Raw genomic sequence first — 20,910 nt, 5'->3', positions numbered from 1 at the left:
AAAGCTACGTGTTTACTCACTTTAAGTAATGTCAAGTAATTGCTTTTAAAGCAACAAGTTTACTTAAATTGTGAAAAAACCTGTTGCTTTCAAAGTGAATAGCTGACTTAAAATTGAGCAAACATGCTACATTAAAAGTAACAAGTTTACTCACTTTAATATCAACTAATCGCATTAAAAGCTATGGGTTTACTCATTTTAGGTAACGTCGTTGCTTTTAAAGCAACAAGTTTATCACTTTTAAAAGTACAGTCAACTAATTGCTTTAAAAGCAACACGTTTATTCAAATTTTTAAATCAACTAATCAGATTAAACGCTATGGGTCCACTCACTTTTTTAAAGTACAGGCAACTAATCACACTAACAGTGACAGGTTTACTCACTTTTCAAGTACAATCAACTAATTGCTTTAAAAGCAACATGTTTACTAAATTGTTTTAATTCAACTAATCACGTTAAAAGTTACAAGCTTACTCGCTTTTTTAAAGTAACGTCAACTAATCACATTAAAAGCTACTGGTTTACTCACTTAAAGTAATGTCAACTAATTGCTTTTAAAGCAACAAGTTTACTTTAAATTGTGAAAAAAACCTGTTGCTTTCAAAGTGAAAAGTTGACTTAAAAAATTGAGCAAACATGCTACATTAAAAGTAACAGGTTTACTCACTTGAAGTAATATCAACTATAATCGCATTAAAAGCTATGGGTTAACTAATTTTAAGCAACGTCAACTAATTGCTTTTAAAGCAACAAGTTTACTCACTTTTAGAAGTAGTCAACTAATTGCTTTAAAAGAGACAGGTTTAGGGTGCTTTCACACCTACACTTTTGTTTCGAAACGTATCTCGTTTGCCCAGTTAGATTGGCATGTGTGAATAGGGCAATCGCGCTCTGTTCCGCGCCAAAGTAATCGCTCCGAGATCGCTTGAATGAGGTGGTCTCGGCTCGATTGAAACGAACCCTAGAGCGGTTCGATTGCAGTGAGAAAGCGATCCGATCCGAGCGCGGTTATATCACAGTGTTTTATGGATTTGTAATAGGCTTACGGCTATATGAAGAGAGAATTATGAGTAGGGCGGGAAGTTTCGCGAGTCTCCGGATGCCCGCAAACGAGTGATGATCTCCCGGTAATCTCGCGTCTCCCTCCTGGTCCTCAAATGGGCATCGTCAAGCACCCTTCTCACCCCTCCCCACTGTGTCTCTCCTCAGACACGTCGCGCGCGCGCACCCTGTCAATCACCACCAAACCACCACCTCTTCTGACAGCTGAGCGGGATGCTGCAAAATAAACCCTGACACTCTGACCAATGTGAGGAGAGTTTACTCGCACGTGACTTGTTTTAGCTCTTTTGGTCCGATTAGAAACTTTGCAGTGGGAAAGCGAACCGCTCCAAGAGCAAAGAGCAACAATGTAACATTTGTAATCTCTGTTTCGGAACAACTGAATCGATTCACAGGTGTGAAAGCACCCTTATTTGCATTTTAAGTCAACTAACAGATTTAAAACTAGTACAGTCGGTTAACTCTCTTTTTAACCAACCACACTTTACAGTGTACTTATTTGTTTCTAGATTGTTTCTTCGCTTATTTTTTCATTAATTTTATATTTTTTTAATGAATTTAAACATTGTTTGAAAAAAACATAAAACATCTATAAAATGTAAAACACTGTTTCATTTTTTGGGGGGATTTATTTATTTTTTTGATTTTGAATAAAATACTTATAGTGTGCTTTGAATAAAATTTTCCTTTCACGTGTTTGGACTGTGGGGTAAACCGGAGCATCCGGAGACAACCCACACCAACATGCAAACATGCAAACTCTACACAGATATGCCAACTGGCCCAGCCAGGACTCGAACCAGCAACCTTCTTGTTGTGAGGCAATTGTGCAATCCACTGAGCCACCGTGCTGCTCTGAGTTTACAATTATTTGTAAATTCAATATTGTCCATTGATTCACTTATTTATACCAGGTTTATTAAAGTTATCGCTTTAAATGTTAGCTTACATAATCTTACTGTAAAGTACAGCAAGTGTTGCTTTAACTGTTCACATCTCTTACATCAGGTCAGAAAATTGTTCTTACAATTGGCCTCAGGCCATGTAAAGTTTTTTTTTTTAAAAATTCCCAATAAAGTAATAAACAAATGTCTAAGCAATTTTTCCTCTCATTTGGTGCTTGGCGAGTGTCCATTTGGACCCTGACTACACCTATTCTTCCTGTAAGTATTACCGTTTCCTAACGGCCAATTTGTGAAAGGAGTGAATGACTGCTTGTCATTTATCCAGCAAAAGCCAGGATCTTATCAACATTACATCATGAAACCGATAGTGAAGTGAGAAAAAAATCCCCACCGACACGTCAAAGAGGGACAGGGTGTCGTTTATGAGAAATCAAGACGATCCATTAAAATTCCATTCAAGTGATGTATCTCACGTGTCAATTGTACGTTATCTGCCAATTCGAGCACGACAGGAAAACTGGTGCAAAAAATTACAGCATAGATCAAACATGCACACTGGGAAGAGATAACATCATCTTTTTACCACCAGTGAATGGTTGACCAGAGAAAACAAACTGTAAGGTGCTTTGGAAACTGGTTAAAGTCAACCTGTCAAGTGTGAGAGTAATTGGAACACGTCCCGATCCAGTTTAAACATGTTTACATTCACTTAAACTCTCTTTGTGTGTTCACTCACGCTCCCGTCCAATCATCCTCCTCAAGCTGACAAGTGGAAAGTGTCACAAGGCTTTTTTTTTTTTTCTTTTCACACATAGAGGATTTCCACTTTCACAGACAGACGTGTTTAAATTCTGAGAAAATACGAACACCTTTAAGCGAATTTGCAACTTTTGGGATAGGACTGAGTGCTTTAGACAAGACTAGGTTTGTTTTTAGCATGGTTGTCTTTACAAGGATTTTCCCTGCAAGGACATTCTTCATTCCGAATGCACAGTCTGGTATTTGTTTTGACTCACCTCAGAGAGACGCCACTCATTCACTCATTCCCAGTATCTGCAGCTCCTGAAAATAGCTGAGGTGCAGTGGGAGTGAAAAACCTTGAGCGAAGGACCAGTCGAGTCTGATGAGTGTTATCCATGTACTTTTAAACATGTCAGTCTCAAACGCATGATACGTGCACTAAAGACAGTTAACACAGATGGTTAAATCAATCTTTGACTGCCTTACTGTCAAAAAGGAAACATTTCCAAATCATTTCCAAAAGGACACCAGTAATATGTACTCAAAATTTGCAAGTGTCATGTGCCAGAGTTTGACCAAATTTTTCTGATTGGTGAACATTAGTGTTGTCACGATACTGGAATTTCCAACTTCGATACGATACCTTCAACTAGAGCTGCACAATTAATCGAAAAATGATCGCGATCTCGATTCGACCCTCTAGACCACAGGTGTCAAACTCAGTTCCAAAAGGGCCGCAGCTCTGCACAGTTTAGTTCCAACCCTAATTAAACACACCTGATCAAACTAATTGAGTCCTTCAGGCTTGTTTGAAACCTACAGGTAAGTGTGTTGGAGCAGGGTTGAAACTAAACTGTGCAGGGCTTCGGCCCTCCAGGAATTGAGTTTGACACCCCTGCCCTAGACGATCTTAATCCAGCATTTCTACGATTCTGTCAATCATATTTTCAAGTTCAGGAGAGAAGAAAAGGCGGCTGCACGAGTCTTTTCATTGTTTCACACACAATGCTCAGTGACATGGACACCTCCAAATGATGTTGAATGAGTCACATACGGTGTTTTTAAGGTCTTATTCACCTAAAAATATCATTTTTCTCTTCATATAATGATGTTTTTGTGGCCGGGAAATCACACGTGACGTGAGCTGCTGGCCGTGAGCTGTAATCACAGAGAGGGAGGGAGCGCGCCCTACTTAATGATAGACGTGCGCGCGTCTACTTTAGTGAACAGAACCTGCATATGTTGCGAGTAATACAGTTGTAAATAATATTCAGTTTGTGACACAGAGTGATCGTTTGGGAGCCGCGCGCGAAGTATGAACAAGCACTTAGCAGTCATAATGAAACCGAAAGTGCACGTAATTTAAATAATCAAATCGCATTGTAGAGCTATGATTACGTTAAGCATTTGATATGTGTTTTCTTTCATAGCGAACAGAGTTGGGCATGAAAGTAAATGTTTACAGAGTCAGTATACCTACTTTAGCCTATATATTGTTGAATATAATCTAATAATGACAAATGTCTGATTTTGCAAAAAACAGAAATGTGCGCACATCTAGAAAAATCTTGAAGGCAGGTGCACGATCAAAAAACAAACATAAGTGGCAAAAGATTCAAAGTAAATCGGCACACTGCCACTTTAGCTCTCAAAAAAATTTTATTTGTCAAAATTACAAAAGCACTACGTTTCGACCGACATGGTCTTCATCAGGTAAAGCGTTGCAAATGGAAGTCCTCCAGAAATAGTCAAACAGCTCTACACAGCACCTGCAGTCAATTATCACAATCAGCTAACAAGCCGGTAAACAGGAACATTTGCATTCAATAATATACATCTAAACAATGTGAAAAACATGCATACCATTACAAACAGACATTTAAAATACAAATACAAATTCTCACTATAGAATTCCTCTGAGACAGTATTCTATAGGCTAAATAGATATAGCGCATCACACCTGCACAAAATCACATCAATCAAACACAAGGCCAGTAGACCTAGGGGCAAAAAACATTATGTACATATTTAGTATACAACAATTCATTCATTCATTTTCTTGTCAGCTTAGTCCCTTTTACCAATCCGGGGTCGCCACAACAGAATGAACCGCCAACTAATCCAGCAAGTCTCTACGCACCGGATGCCCTTCCAGCCGCAACCCATCTCTGTGAAAAGTATACAACAATATAAAATGCAAATACACTTACAAAAAGGATTTTAAATCAAAATCTAAATTCAAACCTCTCGGGGATAAAGTGTTTAGTGTGTAAATGAAAAACGCTTCCCTCTGTAATAAAAGTCTGTCAACATCGCCACCCCTTCTCGGCACCTTCACTTGTTCAATGCCAATATATCGCAAAGTCGCAAGGTTATGTTTCAATGCATTAAAATTAACGGCGATAGGATTTCGTTGATCGTTTAATCGTATATTACTTCTGTGTTCAGCAATTCGTGTTTTTAAACACCGTCTTGTTTTACCTATATAGGCTAAACCACAAGGACATTTAATCATATAGATCACATTTTTTGTGTTGCATGAAATCACACCTTTAATCTTTAATTGCTTACCTGAATGTCTGATTTTACCAGTGAATAAAATAGTCTAATAATGTTGTCAATGACAAATTGCAATCTCAAACATAATAATTCTACATCGGAATTATTATAAGTAGAATAGAATTATTTATAGAAACCAGTAGACCTAAACATAATACTATTATTGATGTTTTGCCATATGTTTTTTTTTTTTTACCATACCTTTATTTTACATCTAGAGAATTGTGAGAAAATCGTGATCTTTACTTTAAGAAAAAAAATCCCGATTCTCATTTTTGCCAGAATCGTGCAGCTCTACCTTCAACTAATGTCAACTAATCACTTTAAAAGCAATGGGTTTACTCATTTTAAGTAAAGCCAACTAATCACTTATAAAGCAACAGGTTTACTTTAAGTAATCTCAGATAATCACTTTAAAAGCAATGGGTTTACCCACTTTAATTCACTCACTTTAAAGGGCTATAAACCCCCACTCTTTTGGTTCAAGTCTACCTTAGCTTTAAAAAAATTGCTTCGTGATGGGCGTGGAGCGCTGCGAGCAGAGGGAAGAGTGGGCATAGCTGGCAGAGCAGGGGAAAAAGAGGGGAGCGAACAACTGTCAGTCGGCTCACAAATTGAGACACAAACCGTGAGGAGATCCATGATTTTATAGTTTAAAAATGTTCAAATGCAAAGAAATAAATAGTAATTTAATGTCCTGCTACATTTTTTTTATTCCTAATTTCATATACTTATAACCACAATTTGTTGTTATATCATTATTATAAAAATAATCATGTTTATGTGAACACTATAAGTGAGGAGGACTTCTCCTCAATCCCCGGGTCTGAATGCAGACGCAGTGGATAGCAGTGCAGAAGGTCTCTTTCCCTGTCTATTCCAACCATTAGCCCTACCGTTAATCTGGAGATTTTTAAATATAGGGGAACACCGCAGCACAAATAGGTGATGTGTCTGAATGGTAACGCACTCCACTGATAAAACACGAAGTCCGCCATTAAATAGAGTCTGGCTGCAGATTTGCACTTGCACCTCCAGGCTTGCATGCTCAGACTTGCACGCTCAGGCAACAGCGCTTCCTCTGCAAGTGATGTCATTTATAAACGCCACCTGTATCCTCTTGCAAGAAAGTCGGTAATTTAACTTAAGGGGGTCCCTGAGACGGAAAAATTATTATTTTAATTGAGCAAAGCCGGTTTAATATTGCAAATGTTGTAAATGTAGAAATAATATTTAAGTGCTTGAATGCAAAAATATTTGTGTATTATTGTATAAATGAGGTAGTTATTACCTTTAACTATTAACCTAAACATATTGTTAAAAAAATAATAAAAATCACAAATTAATATTGTATAATTCCCTCACTGCTGTTGAACATTTTGAAGAAGCTGAAAAAGCATTATCACATTTAGTCAAAAAAAAAAAAAAAAAACTTTTTTTGGGTTTTGTTTTCTTCTTTATTTTATTATTTTTATTTTATTATTTTATTAGGACACATATTTTTTCCCATACAGCATATGCTATATTTTTGGTTATTTATTAATTTTTTTTATTGTCTCTATTTTATTACCACATGTTTAACATGTATTTTCCCTTTTTGGCATACAGAATATGCTATATTTATTTTTTTATTTTTTATTTGGTTGCACACTTGAATTATAATTAATTATTAGTATATTTTTTTTATAGTTTTTTTAATCAAATTAAACACGTCCATGCGAATTAAATAAAGATTTATCAATTAGAAAAATTTACTTCAACTATTTCTGTACTTTGACTCAACTAAATGTAAAAATAAGCACTTTATACTGTTACTGAATTAATACTCTATTATCTGTATATTTACTCAACTGATTTTAAGTTTGCCACCACTGTTTTTTTCAATTGAAGAGATTTCATAATTATGTATTTTCAATGTTTATTTTTCTGGCTGACAACAAGGTATCCAACAGCACAACCCATTAAATTAAAAGTTGTAAGAAATAGTCGGTCTATTCTGACTCATGTATACGTCACAATAGGGAAGAAATGACTATTTTGACTTTAATTTCATGCTAACTTCACAATTCAGACATGACTTAAGACATCAAGTCAGTGTAACACATTAAGCCTGCCCCTCACAGCTTTGTTAAATTACAGCATCTTCTCCAGCTCAATCTATTAGGAATCCTTGCAAGATTCAGAGCTAAAGAATATTTTGCATTTTTGGTTAGGTTAAAGGTGAATTGAATAATTTCTGCACTATTAGCATTGGCAAAACAGAACTGCAAAAGTAATAACTGTTTTCAAACAGGTCATTTATTGATCAATCAAAAAGGAAATGCTGGCACAAGCTCATTCCAACCTCAACACTGATGTATTGATACACTCAACAATATATATTTTTTTTCACATTTTGTAAATGTTAACTTACAAATGGCATGGTCTTAAGAGCATTAAACTAGGTTTAAGGTAAAACTACTGATAAAAGTCTTGTCGTTAATCACATTTGTAAGAGCAATAAATAACAACCTGACTTCAAGTTGATCATTTGGGAAAGTGGCAGATGGTAGATGTTTCTGATGAATCATCTGTTGAACTGCATCCTAATCATCACAAATACTGCAGAAGACTTATTGGAACCTGCATGGGCCCAAGATTTTCACATATATCAGTCAAGTTTGGTGAAGGAAAAATCATGGTTTGGGGTTACATTCAGTATGGGGGTGTGCGAGAGATCTGCAGAGTGGATGGCAACATCAACAGCCTGTGGAATCAAGACATTTGTGCTGCCCATTGCATTACAAACCACAGGAGTGGGCAAATTCTTTAGCAGGATAGTGGTGAATGTGCTCCAGGATTGACCAACCCAGTCAACAGACATGAACATCATTGAGCATGTCTAGAATAGGATGGAGGAGGCATTGAAGATGAATTTAAAGAATGTTGACAAACTCTGGGAGTCCTGCAAGACTTTCTGTGCCATTCCAGATGACTTTATTAATAAGATATTAAAGTGATGGATGCAGTCGCCCAAGCTCATGGGATTCATACACAATATAATTCTTTTTTTTACTGCACCATGACTATATTTTCTATACTGTACATCTGTTAAATGACAAAAATTATTGTCTAAGCAAACTCAGACCTTAATTTCCTAATTAAATAATTAAAAATCAAGCCATGATCATATTTTAATTTGGCAAAATAATATCTAGAGGTCTTTGGCTTTTATATAAGCCACTTCTTATACCACATGCTCAATTAGAAGTTATTATTGGTGGTTCCTAAAACTTGGATAGGCGACAAGCCTTGTCAGGTTGTTTTAACAGTATGCACATTTGATGGCAATATTGCACATTTATTTTCTCCCCGGGATGGAACCAAGAAGTTGACATGTTTTGCAGAAATTCACGAGGAAGTTCATTAATGCCACAAGTAGTAACAAATAAACTATTTACAGAGCTTTCATATACATGATTAATATGGCCCGTTTGTGACATCACTCAGTTTGAAAATAGCAGGCGTTCGGTTCAATCTAAATATAAATTGTCAAAACAAACAAAACCGGTATCGTAGCTATTTTTTCCCCATCCACATTAATTGCCTCTCAGGGACTTTCCACTTGTTGTTCACTTCCTCCAGCTTACTAGGAGGCTGTTTTTCAGTATAGCTCACCTTCCGACAAATTAAGAAACTGGTCAGGCTTGTTGTCAATTTGAGGAAAACCTGACGCCCGCAGCAATTATCTGATTCTTCCTTCGTCACATTTGAGAATTCCCCTCCTGGTCAGTGGTTTTGCCTTTTCAAGTTAATGCCAGGCAGCAGTGATTCAGATGACACCCGGGAAGGATGGGGACTTTTCCAGCACCGTTCGCCCTCATGAAAAGAGCAGCCACCCTTTGCTTATCAGACAAGCGCCCGACCTGAAGGACATGGTACAATAACAAGGAACTTGGCAGGAAGGCCATGCGAGCACTGAGAATCATATTCCCTGCTCAGTCTCTGGACACTAAACGACTGCATTCAGATTTGCCATTTGATTTTAATGCATGAAGGTTCTTTGGAGCTAAATTAGAGAAAATGAATGAAATACATCTGCAGTGCAGGATATAATGCTGGTGTTAAAAAAAAGAAAAGAAAAAGAAACTTTTCTAAAAAGTGAAATGAACTCATGTGACTTCTGTGTTCATAACTGGGGAAAACAAAATAAAGACTATGATTGAGTCTCACCATAGATAACATTAGTAACATTCTCTCTTGAATGCGATAGGACCAAGGACAGCAGACTACCATGATCAAAAACAACTTAGGATTAGATAAAAATGCATAGTTATTATATTCAAACTTTCACGTCAATACATACAATTATTTTGAAACAAGAGGGAAAATAATTAAATGTGCATGCAGTGCAGTAATGATGTGCAGGAGGTAATCTAAATAAAAGATTATTGCAAAGCGTTCTGGATTCATAAATAGGGTATATGTTGAAGCATACTAATAGGACTTTGAATTTGCCAGTAACCTGGGTTAGGCACTTCCAGTCAACTGTATTCCAATGCAAAAATTGGCGCACTTAAGGTCTGTTTTCTTTAAAAATCAGCGATCTCCACTGCTGAGTGATATTCAATATAAAGTGGGTCTCGGATTGTACAAAAAGCACTGCATTAAATTATATTAAATATGCCATGTCTTTATAATGAGAGCATTTATTTTACCCCAGTATATTCAATGGAGCTTCTGCGCTAGCCTGCCGATTCTGATGGTCGCGTGCGAACAAATGGCTTTTTGTCTCATTTTACGGTTGGGCAACTAAATGAATGACTAAGTTTATTTAACTGAATGTATTTTAATTACATTACAACATCGATGCTGTAAAAGAAACCGTATAAATTGGAAAAAAAATTCCCAATAACAGGTCACCGGAAGTTTATCAGTATAGTAAAAACACTAGCTCGGCATATACCCTATCGAAGTCACACCAAGAGGATTGGATGAGGAGTTGGACCGGTCTGTGTTTCTTTAACAGTCTGTTGTTTAGCTTTAATATTAGGAATCGTGGATTTTGAAGTTGTAGTGACACAAATAATGAGATGAAATGGATTTTTATGTTTTTGAACTGTCGGAATTTCACTGTATTGACGTAGACATGAATAAGGGAATAATGACAATTGATATGCTATTTTCCTATAAAATAGTGTTTTTGAAGGTAAAGATATTTTACGTGTGGCTGATTTTGATATACTAAAATGAAGAAGAGACTGTTGGCTAACATGGAGTAGCCGTCTGGATGATTGACAAATTAAAACAAATGTATTTTTAATGTTTTGGACTGTCTGAATTTCATTGTATTGATGTAAATATGCTATTTTCCTGTGAAATAAGGTTTTTGAAGGTGAGGGTAAATATTTCTTATGTGGTTAGTTATGAGTGTTGAGGTGAAGGTAAGATTGATTTTAATAATCGAGTGACCACCACATTAATTTTCAATGTTATGGACTGTCGGATTTTCATTGTATTTATGTAAACTTGGCAAATGATGCTAATTGATATGCTATTTCTCTGTGAAATAATGTTTAAAATATGAAGGTAAAAAGTCATGGATCAAAAAAAACATGGAATGATGAAAATGAGAGTGGCCGTCTAACTAATGACGCAGTGCAATTGACTATGGGATAAAAGGATAAATGAATAAAACTATGGGATAAAACTGAACTACACTGTTCCAGTTACTATGACCATGTATGTGAAGCTGCTTTGACACAATCTACATTGTAAAAGTGTTATACAAATAAAGCTGAATTGAATTGAATTGAATAAAAGGGTGGAGTAAAAGGATTGTGTCACACACTGAGGAAGGCATTGTGCCGAAACGTTTGTGTCTTTAAATTACCCGAAGAATGTAAATAGAAAAAAGAAAAACAGTACGAAGCAATTACTTGAGTGTGAATCATTACCTTTTTGAATATTAGCATTGACAAGATTGACACACCAATGACGTTTCTTTAAAAATCGCAATCGCGGAGGGCAAACTTCAGCACTATACGCAGTTTGTCTTATAACCCACAGGCCCCACAAGTCGGGTTGGGATGGGTAAGGAAATTGTCACTTTATTTGCTGGGTAGGTCATACTTTTGTTTATTTATCTATTTATTTATTTATTTTTTTATTTTATTTTTTTTTATGGATGTTGCGTGCAATTCTCTACAGCAGCAATGCCAAAACCAGGGCTTTTATCTTGTAAGCTTTTTTTTTTGTTTGTTTTACTGTAAAGCTACAAAAAAAGCTAAATGAAATTAAATGTTTCAAGTTAAATATTGTAGTTTATTTTGAAATGCACATGCGGTCACTCAACTGATGTTGAGGACAATGCAGGACAATGCAAAGACTTTGGTGAGCAAATCAAGACAAAGGCTTGACAATGAACTCTACTGTCTCCTAAATTGGATTGTTTATGTTTTTATTGCAATAAGTTATAATTAAAAACTTATATTGCATTAGTTCATGCGATTCAAAATGATTTTTTTTTCTATTTATTCTTAAATATTATCAAATAAATGAAGAAATTACCCATTGCAACTTTAATGTAAAATAGTTTAGTATATTTATCTTTGGCCCAAGGCTCTCAATGACATTTGGTTTTTGGCCCTTCATACAAAAAAGTTTAAGCATCCCTGCTCTATAGCTATATTAAATATTTGGGAATATCTATATTCCTAATTTTATTAATTTCTTTGATAAGGTAACAATACAAAGTAGTACATGGCAAAGTAATGTTCATGTCATTCACAAGTCTTTGGCATCACGGAAGATGAAAGATGAGATGTGAGAGAAATTAAGGTCGGGAATTTACGTTAGTGCTGCACAATATTCGAAAAATATTGCAATATTATATTTCTTCTGCGAAAAATATTGGAACATGAAGACATTTTCAGAAGATGATTTTAATAGCTCTGTTATCTAATGCTGTGCTCGCACAAGACGCTGATTGCACAAATAAGTCATGTGTAAATAGATGCGTGACCATTTTGAGTTTACTCGCTTCATTCGCATGTTCAATGCACTTCACAATAGACACAGATTCACAACATGAGCAGGGCTTCTGTCTGCTCGGTGACTCTAGCACAAGGGGGAAACCCATGTGAACAAGTGGTGAACATGCAAACTTCACACAGAAATGCCTACTGACCCTGCTGGGACTCAAACCAGTGACCTTCTTGCTGTGAGGCAACAGTGATAACCACTGAGCCAATGTGTCACCCAAGGGTATACATTTGGTGCAGATATATAATAAATAAATAAATAAAAGCTATACTAAAAAAAAAGTAGGTGAAATGAACTCAGTGACTTTTTTGTTCATAACTTTTTCAATAAATCAAATATCACAGACTATGATTAAGTCTCGCCATAGATAACTTTATAAACATTCTCTCTTGAATGCAATAGGACCAAGGACAGCAGACTCACAATCAAAAACACCTAAGATTAAATAAAAAAATACTTTTGCTTAAATTCCAAATTTCTCTTTCATTTCAATGCACACTGTACAATTCCTTTAAAACTAAGCTTGAAAGTATAAATGAAATTATATATATATATATATATATATATATATATATATATATATATATATATATATATATATATATATGCAGGATATACATTTGATGTGCAAAACGAAGCTATTCTAAAAATGAACTCAGTGACTTCTCAGTGAAAGTAAAAAAAAAATCATTTTGAAAACGAAATGCATTGATTTTATTTTTTTGCTGTTTGAAACAACTAACACTCATTTGGGGGATGGTGGGTCTCTAGCGGGGGGGGTCTTTGGAACGACCGCTGGCAAACGCTATGGATGAGCTCACCGGGGGCGTTGGTTGGACCAGGGGGAGAGCTCACCAAGCCATGCCCGGGAAGAGACCACTCTCTCCGGCATGACCCGCGCCTGGAGGGGGGGTAGCGCGTCCCTGGGTTTCGCTGACCTGCCGTCGAGGTTTCGATAACAGACTCAAATGAAGGACTTAGTGCAATTTTCGATTTCGCGGTTGAACGAACCAGGGGTCTAACGAGGGCCCCGTTGCCCCAAAACAAGCGTTCAAACCCGGGCAAACCAAATGCGCACTGCTGCCCTGGTCCTTCCAAGGATCCAGGCCTCTTGGCCAGCAAAGCTAACCCGAAAACAAGCGTTCAAACCCGGGCAAACCAAATGCGCACTGCTGCCCTGGTCCTTCCAAGGATCCAGGCCTCTTGGCCAGCAAAGCTAACCCGAAAACAAGCGTTCAAATCCGGGCAAACCAAATGCGCACTGCTGCCCTGGTCCTTCCAAGGATCCAGGCCTCTTGGCCAGCAAAGCTAACCCGAAAACAAGCGTTCAAATCCGGGCAAACCAAATGCGCACTGCTGCCCTGGTCCTTCCAAGGATCCAGGCCTCTTGGCCAGCAAAGCTAACCCGAAAACAAGCGTTCAAATCCGGGCAAACCAAATGCGCACTGCTGCCCTGGTCCTTCCAAGGATCCAGGCCTCTTGGCCAGCAAAGCTAACCCGAAAACAAGCGTTCAAACCCGGGCAAACCAAATGCGCACTGCTGCCCTGGTCCTTCCAAGGATCCAGGCCTCTTGGCCAGCAAAGCTAACCCGAAAACAAGCGTTCAAATCCGGGCAAACCAAATGCGCACTGCTGCCCTGGTCCTTCCAAGGATCCAGGCCTCTTGGCCAGCAAAGCTAACCCGAAAACAAGCGTTCAAACCCGGGCAAACCAAATGCGCACTGCTGCCCTGGTCCTTCCAAGGATCCAGGCCTCTTGGCCAGCAAAGCTAACCCGAAAACAAGCGTTCAAATCCGGGCAAACCAAATGCGCACTGCTGCCCTGGTCCTTCCAAGGATCCAGGCCTCTTGGCCAGCAAAGCTAACCCGAAAACAAGCGTTCAAATCCGGGCAAACCAAATGCGCACTGCTGCCCTGGTCCTTCCAAGGATCCAGGCCTCTTGGCCAGCAAAGCTAACCCGAAAACAAGCGTTCAAATCCGGGCAAACCAAATGCGCACTGCTGCCCTGGTCCTTCCAAGGATCCAGGCCTCTTGGCCAGCAAAGCTAACCCGAAAACAAGCGTTCAAATCCGGGCAAACCAAATGCGCACTGCTGCCCTGGTCCTTCCAAGGATCCAGGCCTCTTGGCCAGCAAAGCTAACCCGAAAACAAGCGTTCAAATCCGGGCAAACCAAATGCGCACTGCTGCCCTGGTCCTTCCAAGGATCCAGGCCTCTTGGCCAGCAAAGCTAACCCGAAAACAAGCGTTCAAACCCGGGCAAACCAAATGCGCACTGCTGCCCTGGTCCTTCCAAGGATCCAGGCCTCTTGGCCAGCAAAGCTAACCCGAAAACAAGCGTTCAAATCCGGGCAAACCAAATGCGCACTGCTGCCCTGGTCCTTCCAAGGATCCAGGCCTCTTGGCCAGCAAAGCTAACCCAAAAACAAGCGTTCAAATCCGGGCAAGGCCAGTGGTCTGAACACCATGGGAGTTAGGGGGTACACGGGAGTCAAGGGTCCATTTCTGAGCTGCTAACCCGTCTCCCAGCGTCCATCACCCCGCAGCAAACATAAGACCCCATCGCAGACGGAGGCTAGAACGACGTGCGGCTGGTGCCCCATACACGAGCCCAGGGCCGGTGGTGACCCATTCACAAACCCAAAGACCGATTGGGTCACCAGCGGTACGTCTTGGCCAGTTGGGTCACCAGCAGCACGTCTGTCTGATCCATGCGGTTTGGAGGAGTTAGTGTCCCCGGGCTTAATAGTGGGGTGCCCGGGCACGGCTGGTGATTAGGTGCAAATCTAGGGGGTCCTTTGGAACCAGCGCTTGCCGCCGGAGAGTGCGTGTACCTCGGGCAGAGCGTGCAGGGCACGGCCCCCCCCCCAACGCTGGATCTCAGAGGCCCCAGGCCAGGGAGAGGGGCTGGGGTCGCTCCCCGAGAAGGGTGTGTGTGCCCCGGGCAGAGCGCGCGGGGCACAGGCCTCCCCAACGCTGGATCTCAGAGGCCCCAGGCCAGGGAGAGGGGCTGGGGTCGCTCCCCGAGAAGGGTGTGTGTGCCCCGGGCAGAGCGCGCGGGGCACAGGCCTCCCCAACGCTGGATCTCAGAGGCCCCAGGCCAGGGAGAGGGGCTGGGGTCGCTCCCCGAGAAGGGTGTGTGTGCCCCGGGCAGAGCGCGCGGGGCACAGGCCTCCCCAACGCTGGATCTCAGAGGCCCCAGGCCAGGGAGAGGGGCTGGGGTCGCTCCCCGAGAAGGGTGTGTGTGCCCCGGGCAGAGCGCGCGGGGCACAGGCCTCCCCAACGCTGGATCTCAGAGGCCCCAGGCCAGGGAGAGGGGCTGGGGTCGCTCCCCGAGAAGGGTGTGTGTGCCCCGGGCAGAGCGCGCGGGGCACAGGCCTCCCCAACGCTGGATCTCAGAGGCCCCAGGCCAGGGAGAGGGGCTGGGGTCGCTCCCCGAGAAGGGTGTGTGTGCCCCGGGCAGAGCGCGCGGGGCACAGGCCTCCCCAACGCTGGATCTCAGAGGCCCCAGGCCAGGGAGAGGGGCTGGGGTCGCTCCCCGAGAAGGGTGTGTGTGCCCCGGGCAGAGCGCGCGGGGCACAGGCCTCCCCAACGCTGGATCTCAGAGGCCCCAGGCCAGGGAGAGGGGCTGGGGTCGCTCCCCGAGAAGGGTGTGTGTGCCCCGGGCAGAGCGCGCGGGGCACAGGCCTCCCCAACGCTGGATCTCAGAGGCCCCCATTAATGGTTCACCAGCGGCTCCATCGATGGTTCACCAGCGGCACATCTTTACGCATCTAGCGCCAAAGGTCCAACAGGAATACGTTATGCCTGGCGCTCACCGGGGCGTTGGTTAGACCCAGGCCCGAGCCCACCAAACCATGCCCGACGGGAGACCACCCTTCCCGGCCTACTTGTCGGGACGTCCCGCGCCTGGAGGTTTTTGCCCGACACCCACAATCTCTGACCTGCCATCAGGGTTTCGGGGAAGGCGTAAAAATATGGACTTAGTCTCTGACAGTCCAGTCGCCAGACCCCACGGTGACTGATCGATAGGAGCTAGTGTGGCGCCCCAGGGGCTAGGCCCCCACCCAGGCCCCCCAAAGCACCAATGGGGTCGGCCTCTATGGGTGTGGCAGATCCTCCCCGTCCTGGGCGCTGTATCAGGGAGGCGTGGGGGTGTCCCTCCGCACACAGCGCCCCCCCCTTCCCGCCCCGATCTGTGGGTAAAGGACCCAGATGGCCCGTCTGGCTAAATGACCCAGAGCTTGTCTGCTGCTCAGCCCGCCCGCCAGCCCGCCCCCCTGGACTCCGTTTCCCCCGCGCCGATACTCGGCCCGTGCCCCCGCCCCACGCCCCTCGCCCTGCGAGGGCTGGGGGATGTTCGGTGGGTTCGGTCGAGTCACCCGGCGTGGTGAATCGAGGCCCCAGGGGCAGCGTAGGGAACGAGCTGGTGTGGGCTTCGATTCTACCCCCGCCCGAGTGTGTGCGTCTGCATCCCGTCCGTCCGCCCGCCCGCCCGCAACGCCGCCCACCCCCTGGGTTTATCCTTGCTGGCTCCCGGCTGACCCCCACCCCGCCTACCCTGCTCCCGGGGGAGTGAGGGTGGTTGGTTGGGAGGGGAAGCTAGTGGACTCCGGCGAGGTGAAACGTGCCAGGGTCAGTGGTGCCGGGGTTACGGGCTGTCTGAACTCCCCTTTCGATGGTTGGTGCGTATCCCATGTTGGTTGTAGCAGGTCACAAAAGCTCCCGCGGCTGGCGCGTGTGGAGCTGTCCCCCCCCGATGGGGCTCAAACAATCAATCCCCTTTTTGGGGTGGAAAAAGTGAACGTGGATGGCTGTGGAAAAGCTCCCGCTGGCCAGAACAGCAAAATGAAGGGGGGATAGGGAGTGAGGTGGGACACCCCTTCCCCAACTCGAGTCGTGACAAGAGAGAGAGGTGTCGAACCGCTGACCGGGGCAACGATGAAGGGGCGGTGGGGTGAATTGTTTAACGGGACACCCCCTCTGGTTCCTTTGAAAAGGGGGGAAGGGAGTGAGGTGGACACCCCTCTCCCCCCTACTTGAGAAGTCGTAACAAGAGAAGGCTTGAACCGAATGGATCTCCGTAGGGCATCGGCTTACACCTCCTGGTGCGGGGGGGTGTCCTTCCCCTTTAAGAAATACGGGTCCACCAACGTCATGACGCGGAAGTGGACGCCGCCTCCGGCCGCTTATTAACCGCCGCACGTGGCGTGCGGGCCCCTTTCCCCCTCTGCATTGGCTCTGGCACGGTCATGGCTGAATGTGCCCTATGCTTCAACGTGTACAGCCGGCTTGCGCCTCACCTGACGGCCGTTCACAAGGTGGCCAACTCGGACGAGAAGCGGCTGCTTCTCGCGCTGGCCGCCGGCCGCGTGGACACGCGGAAGACACCGTGCCCGGTCCCGGGATGTCGCCGGACGCCAGCCCGCCTAGACAGGCACTTGAGGCAGCACGCGGAGCTCTCGACCTCGGGAAGGAAAGAGGCTATGGGGAGGGCGAAACGCCGGAAAGTAGCTCGGGAGTTGCAGTGGCTGCGGTCCACCCAGCCTGCAATCCCTGTCGTGTCCCAGCTAGCATCGTCCTCCGAGGGGGAGCGGGACTCGGAGGACCCAGAGGCCGGCCGCCCGTGCGCCGACCGCGGCTGCAGGCGCGCCACCGAGCGCATACAGGCTCAGCTCACGGACCTGGGGAAACAGGTTACCAAGATGCGGTCCACCCTGCTCCAAATCACACGCCTCTACCGAGAGCTAAGGAAGGGAGAAGGGGGGAGAAGGAGGAGGAAGAGGGCCAGGAGAACCAGGTCGCCTCCTGCACCACCGCCTCCCGGGCGAGGGGCGGCCGGAGGTCCGACGCCCCCCGAGCCTCCGGAGGCTTTGGAGCCCACTGCCTACCCGTTCCCGGACCACGTCCCCGCGCTGAGTTGAGTATATTTCAGGCACGTCACTGTCGCTCTGCTGGGTGTGTGGCTTCGGGGAAGTTGACTCTTGGTTGTGCTCGTTCCACAGACCTTCTCTTGGGGGAGTTCGAAGGGTACCAACTGGGCAGCGAGCCCACCCCCCGCCTGCGGAACAACGTCACTTCGAAGCTGGGGAGAATCAAAGCCTTCCTTGGTTACATGGCCAGGGGCACCGCGGAGCCAGGGGACTTCCTCTTCCTCAACCAACCAGCCCGAATCCGAGCGTGGGCCGCCCGGCTAGGTCAGACGCGCATGGCCGAGCCCACCAGGCAGCACTACCTGAAGAACGTGGCTCAGTTCCTAGACTACCTCTCGGAGACGCCGCCGGCCGCCTGTCAGCTCTCCAGCACGGCTCTGGTTCTGATTCGAAGGGAGGTCAGAGCCCTCATCCGCGGCATACGCCGGCGTGTCGTCGTGCACGAGGTAAGGACCAAGCAGGCGAAGGAAAGCCGACTGATCCCCAAGGCCAGTCTGGTGCGCTGTCACCGGACCGCTGGGAGGAAAATTCCCGCCCTGCTAGGTAAGCAAGCCCTTCCGCCGTTCCAGCGATTCCCCCTGTTCGTTCTTCCGGGGCACCAACAGCCCTTGGTTCATCCAGCCACGTCTGTCTGCCCCTCTCCCCCGCGAATGGGACTCATTCGGGGGGGAAGGGGGGCAGACCGACGTGGCTGGATGAACCAACAGCTGCTGGTGGCCCGGAGAGGAGTTGTGCGTTTCTTCTTCAGGGGCACCAGCAGTCCATGAACTGCTGGTGCCCCTGAAGAAGAAACGCACATTTCCTCTCCGGGCCACCAGCAGCTGTTGTTTGAGCTGCTGGCGCCCCGGAGTACAAGTCACCAGCAGCCAAGAGCTGTTGGTGACCCAGAAAGGAAATAGAACCGTCGGTGGTCTAATCTGTCTAATGTCTTTCACCAGATAGCCTCGAATCCAACCCAAGCACTAGGCAACAGTGGCGCTTCTATGGCTTTCTGACTGGCTACCTAACCTCCATCTCTGGGCACCGCTGTGGAGTCTTCCAGAATCTCACAATCCAGGAGGTTGAAGAGGCCTCCAGAAGCCCCGACGAGTCTGCTTATGTCATTAACGTGAGTATGGCGCAAGTAAGGTGGGGGTCACCAGTAGCATGCTCTCTCTCTCACTCACTCATTCACTGCTTGTTCTCTGATGGCAGTGATTACCACTCACAAAACAAACAGAGCCTTTGGGGCGGCTCAGCTGTCCCTAAACAGGGAGGAATACAGCTGGTTCCGCAGGTTTTTGGCGCTGCGGGCTGGTCTCCCCGGAGGGAGCCAGGCTACCTATTTCTTTTTCACTTCCAGAGCCAGTCCTTGTCGGACCCTGAACAAGTACTTTCAGTCTGCTTGGCTCAGTATGGGCCTTCCAGGCAAACCCACCTTTACTGACGTACGCACTGCGATCGCGACTCATGTGAGTAGGCATTGTGACGCCCCTGTAACTACCAGCGGCGGCTTCTATCCTAATCAAGCTTCTGTCTCTCTCCGACGCAGGCAAAGAATGCACACTCTTCAGAGGATCGCCGCAAGGTGGCGCAATTCATGTGCCATGACACTTCAACCTCAGATAAGTTCTACGCACTTCACCTCGGACCTCTCCAAGCACGCGAGCGCCGCAGACTCTTTGAAAGGGCCCTGGTGGAGGAGGAGGAGGAGGAGGAGGAGGATGGGGAGGCAGCGGGCACTGAAAGCCCCCCGCGGAAAGGGCGCAAGAGGACGGAGACTTCCGTCTCTCCCCTGGTAAAAATCACATTCTCTTTGGCGTGGACAGCAGAACGTGTGGCATTGGCTAACTACCCTTTATGTGTCTCTTTTCCAGGAGGGAACCAGCAGGAGGACGCTGCCATGGCGCCCTGCCAAAGGGAAAAGCCAGGGCGCTCGCCCGCTCGAACAAACAGAAGACTCTGAATAAATAAATATTGTACAACTTAACGGTCAAATGGTGTTCAGTGTCTTCATTATTCCTTTTATTTTTTATCTGTGTGGTAAAAGTAAATTCAGTGGGGACAAAAATGAGCCCTGTCTTCTTAGTTCAACGCTGTATGCCTGCTGCGTCCAGGTCCTGCCTTGGCTACGTTCCGATTGGGACAGATTAGCCCTAACTTGTGTGTTAAAAGTGTCACGTGGGATGCCCTCGTCCAGGTTCTGCCTTGGCTACGTTCCAATTGGGACAAACTATCCCTGCCTTGAGTGTTAAAAGTGACTCGCGGGACGCCCCCGTCCAGGTTCAGCCTTGGTTGATAGCTCATAGGGAGAATGAATCCCTTTTCCAGCACAAGGGGGTGATGGGCTGGACAAATCTGTCCAGGTCTGCAAATGCTTTGAACGCCCAGAAGGCCTTGAGTCCAATTCTGTATATTAGCAAGCTTCTCCCGGGACAGCTCGGTCCTTAGAGATGCATGAATAGGTCAGGACAGGGCAGCTGTGGAGTGGAGGTTAACTTTATGGAGTTATCAGACTGTGATTAAGTCTCAGCATGGATTGCTTTATAAACATTCTCTCTTCAACACAAAAGGCCCAAGGACAGCAGACTAGCACAATCAAAAACTTCTTAGGATTCGATGAAAATATAAAATTGTACTTACATTCAAACTTTGCATTTACATGTCAATCCATTTCAATTAATAGTTTCTTCGAAACTGAACTAGAGG

At 44.9% G+C, this 20,910-nt stretch overlaps 1 protein-coding gene across 2 annotated transcripts; it reads left to right on the top strand.

Annotated features, from left to right (window-relative positions):
• Positions 1-19,424: 19,424 nt before the first annotated feature.
• LOC147835408 (uncharacterized) lies at positions 19,425-20,199 on the top strand. 2 transcript variants are annotated; one of them, XM_087267184.1, is made up of 3 exons: positions 19,425-19,673; positions 19,754-19,999; positions 20,079-20,199. In XM_087267184.1, exons 1-3 carry the CDS (start codon positions 19,617-19,619, stop codon positions 20,169-20,171), a joined length of 396 nt encoding a protein of 131 aa, XP_087123310.1. In that variant the 5' UTR covers positions 19,425-19,616; the 3' UTR covers positions 20,172-20,199. The 2 variants fall into 2 exon arrangements, with proteins under 2 accessions (XP_087123310.1, XP_087123309.1); XM_087267183.1 differs by having other exon boundaries at positions 19,466-19,673; positions 19,754-20,199.
• The last annotated feature ends 711 nt before the right edge of the window (positions 20,200-20,910 follow it).

Source organism: Danio rerio, chromosome 9 (genome assembly GCF_052040795.2).
Source record: "Danio rerio strain M-AB ecotype USA chromosome 9, GRCz13ab, whole genome shotgun sequence".
Lineage (NCBI taxonomy): Eukaryota > Metazoa > Chordata > Actinopteri > Cypriniformes > Danionidae > Danio > Danio rerio.
Note: the sequence above shows the minus strand (reverse complement) of the source record. Positions and strands in the feature narration are given on the sequence as shown.

Coding starts and splice junctions, on each gene's coding strand:
- LOC147835408 (XM_087267183.1), top strand. CDS start 19,617: ATGGGCCTTCCAGGCAAACCCACCTTTACTGACGTACGCACTGCGATC. Junction 19,674..19,753: donor GCACTGCGATCGCGACTCAT/GTGAGTAGGCAT, acceptor TCTCCGACGCAG/GCAAAGAATGCACACTCTTC.